General features: G+C 26.4%; 1 protein-coding gene across 2 annotated transcripts; it reads right to left on the reverse strand.

Annotated features, from left to right (window-relative positions):
* Positions 1 to 341: 341 nt before the first annotated feature.
* Positions 342 to 3,538, reverse strand: LOC136785492 (uncharacterized). 2 transcript variants are annotated; one of them, XM_066746541.1, is made up of 4 exons: positions 3,443 to 3,538; positions 3,181 to 3,280; positions 1,329 to 2,401; positions 342 to 1,235 (listed from the first exon to the last, which is right to left on the reverse strand). In XM_066746541.1, exons 1-4 carry the CDS (start codon positions 3,455 to 3,457, stop codon positions 792 to 794), a joined length of 1,632 nt encoding a protein of 543 aa, XP_066602638.1. In that variant the 5' UTR covers positions 3,458 to 3,538; the 3' UTR covers positions 342 to 791. The 2 variants fall into 2 exon arrangements, with proteins under 2 accessions (XP_066602638.1, XP_066602637.1); XM_066746540.1 differs by having other exon boundaries at positions 1,329 to 2,452.
* Between the last annotated feature and the right edge of the window lie 265 nt (positions 3,539 to 3,803).

Raw genomic sequence — 3,803 nt, forward strand, 5'->3', positions numbered from 1 at the left:
CAGTACAGTCAAAAGAGTAAATTTAATCTTTACAAAAAAGTTCATATTCCTAATAGTTTGGAAGATAAACTTGAATGAGTGTTAGAGTTGCTCAATCCATCCCCTTAAAGAAATTCAAATTTAAACATTTGTTTCTGACTCGATTAGAATATAATGAATTACGTGACGATACAATTTGGTTTAAATTAAACGAATAAATTGACCTCAGAGAAAAGTAATTTTGCTGCTGGTAAATTGTTAATATTTTTTATAACATTACAATAATTCATATTAAAATTTGAATGCAATAAAACATAAATTAATTAAATTTATTTTATTTCCAGATACCATTAAACATTGAAATGTAGGATTAACGAAATTTTTAATTAAGAAAAAGTTAGACAAAGATGGAATAATTTAACTGCAATGAATTGAATAACAAAACATATATGAAATGAAATAGATACAAGTTTTTCACAAAATAGTTATAATTTTACTGACGAACAATATTGGTTAAACAAATGGAAAAATCTAAAAAAAAGATATAAAGATATAAAAGTTCATAATGAGTTAACTAGAGTAAATAGACATTGGATTAATTAAAAAAAAATTAATAATACATGGTCTTTTCCTAGAGTTTAAAGAAATATACACGTTTTCTTAAAAATAATTTATTATTGTCAATTTATTCCAACTATTTTTCTTGACTATATAGGAAGGAACAATAAAGTCTAATTAATTAAATGATTATAGTTAAAAACCAAAAATTTAAGCTCAAACTATAAAAATTATATTGAAAATCATAAGCAATTTTATATAGTTGTTAACATAAAAATTATTTTTCTAGATTGATCAGAAAATCTTGGGTCATATTTTAGGCAACACATTGTACACTTTTCTAAAACAGTAAGCCACTGCTCTATTTTGCGTAAAATAGAGTTTTGTACTTTTTGAATTATACAAATATGATTTAATAATTTGTTACTCCATAAATCAGTTTTGCCCAAATCATTCAGTGATGTAACATTTTCTTGGTGATTCACAGAGGTAACTACAGACAATTTTTTCAGTAAAGCAAGTGTAGCGAAAACTAATAACTGCATTTTTGGGATATAAGAACAATTAATATATATCTTTGATAAATGCTTTACTAAATTTGACATTTCTGAGAATAAAAAGTCTAATATATCAATGCATATTGTTGCTGTGTCACATAATTTCAAAATTATACAGATGCGGTATTCCCATAAAGAAACCTAAAATGTGAATTTTTTAGAAATTTGTACTTGCATTATAATGTAAAAAACATGTTTCCTAATAATACATAATAGTGTATAAAAAAATTTAACCTTTGTTAATTCATCTTTATTTAGCATTTCACTGAAGACAATTTTTATTGTTTGAACTATTGCTATTACACATACATTAGACAGTGAATTGTTTTCTCCAATACTGAGTATATCAGAAAAATTAAGTACTGCTTGGACTGCTTCTTGCTCTAATGTATTTGTCCAACGTTTCCACCTTATATACTGTCTTGCTATATCTTCACTTTTTAAAGCATTCAAAATCATTCTAACTGATTCAAGTGCAACATCGCACATATTTGAATTTTGTAGCAAAAAATTGATATATTCAGATGATACCAGCTTATTTGATTTTCTCATCTTTTTATTTGGTGACATGAATTTTGTGTACCCAACTGGAGAATTAGCCTTTTTTGAAAATAGTTTATTACTTTCAATTGCATTGATAAACCTACTTTTATTGGTACGATTACAGTTTACAGGGCTTTTAAAGTTGCTAATTTTCAATGACATTAAATCTTTTTGCTTCAAATTGTATATCCCAGTTATAATGCATTTAAGATTTTTTGATTTTTTTTTTGAAATTTTTAAGGGGCTTAACATGGATTTTAGATTTTCATAGCTATGTAAACGATTATTTTTCATTTTCAATGTATCGCAGTTATTTATATTTACCAATGTGTCATAAGCACTATCTGTTTCTTGCAGCATCTGTTTCAATGTATGTCTATATTGATTATTTGGTGAGTCAGGAATAATAGTTTGACTTAAAGGTACTGAAGCAACTTCTGGAGTATCTACTACAAGTATGTTATCATTTAAATTTATCTCAGATCGTTTCTTTTGAAAGTCATTGACAGAGTCATAATTAAATCCTTTTAACATATGTATTGATTCTTCTACATGATTAATTGAAATAGTTTTTGCAGACATAATTATTGACTTTAACCATACTATAGCTTGTACAAATAATATTTCTGATGTATATGGGAATAAAATATTTGATTTTTCTAACGATATCTCTGATATTTCTTTTGGTTTTTTCCATAAATGAGAACAGCGATAACAAATGAAGTAGCTTCCAATATATTTACTTCTACATACTGTAGGATCATCTAACAAAAGATCTTGTATTACAGTGTCTGATCTTGAATCTACATTTTGTGCTATAATTTAAGTAAAACCTAGCATATAGTCTCTAAATTTATTTTAACTATAATAAATAATAAATCAATATAAAGGGTCTACCATTTAAGGCTGTTTCAAATAAACAGTTAAGCTTATCATGAGTTAAAATGGTGTGGTCTGAATTACAGAAATTATTTATTAACTTGAGTTTATATAACAAGATAAACCTTAATTAAAGAATTTAAGTTAAATACCCTTATTTCTAGGACAAACCCTCTGGTTGAAGTTAAACCATTGTTAGATTGTTATAGTTCCTTTTACAAGAACTATATTACTTTAACTAAAGGGTTTGCACTGTGTTCTAGAAGTTGCACAGTATATACGTAAGTAATGTATCTCAATAACAACACATATAAAAATTAAATTTCAGCTTTTGAAATTTCTTAAGCCCCTTAATATTTGCATTGAACTAAGTTTTAAGAAAGCTTATTTGCTTTTCAAGGGTTGCATAAGGGAACATAAACATTTTTCGATATATATACTTTGGACTGTTTAAATTGGTAGACCCTATATAGAAAGTAACAGACATTAGTGTTATGATATATTACTCTATGAATTAACAATCAAACTTAAAAGAAACAGTTAATAATTATCTTATCAATACTTTATCTAGAAATTAAAAATTTAATTTTGACATCTAGAGTAACGTTGTTTCAAAGTTATGTTTGTAAATATAATGAGTAATATTTAAAAAAAAATAACTTACAAAAACATTGGTCATTAATTATGTCACCATCTAAGTCATCATTAAAAGATTGTACATAATGCTTCAGTTTATGGTAAATGGCTTCTTTATCTTGTTTGTGCTAGTTGTAAATTTCACAATTACATTTGCAACAAAAATTAAAGTTAAACAAATATTTGAAAAAATTATTTAATTAGTACAACGAAATGTTGATATAATTGTAGTATAAATGCAACTAATATTAAATATTTCAAATTTGAAAGCAATTCATATGCAATATTACCTTAAAAAATGTCATTGGAGCAATACTATTCTTTAAATTACTTTTGAATAAATATTTTGCGAAAAAGAGACTTTTTCAAATGTATGCAGGAAAATGAAATCAGCAGGATTAGATGGATTGGAATCTTTTTACAGTCGTGCAACTGGTAGAAACAATAAACTAGATTCCCTAGGGACGTTTACGTTCGTGGACGTTTATTTTCAGGGATCAGATCCAGATCTCGGATCAAACTTACCGTAGTGTCGCAACTTACGAAAAAAAAATACTAGATCACCCTAGACTAATCCGGATCTAGTGAGGAGGCTTTCGCGAGAGTGAATCCGGATCCAGATTTAAGTAGAGTAATTAGGGCCTATTCAAG

The sequence above is a fragment of the Prorops nasuta genome, unplaced genomic scaffold (assembly GCF_024137725.1).
Source record: "Prorops nasuta isolate Cenicafe-Biocafe unplaced genomic scaffold, Cenicafe_Pnas_1.2 PNAS00412, whole genome shotgun sequence".
Taxonomy (NCBI): Eukaryota; Metazoa; Arthropoda; class Insecta; order Hymenoptera; family Bethylidae; genus Prorops; species Prorops nasuta.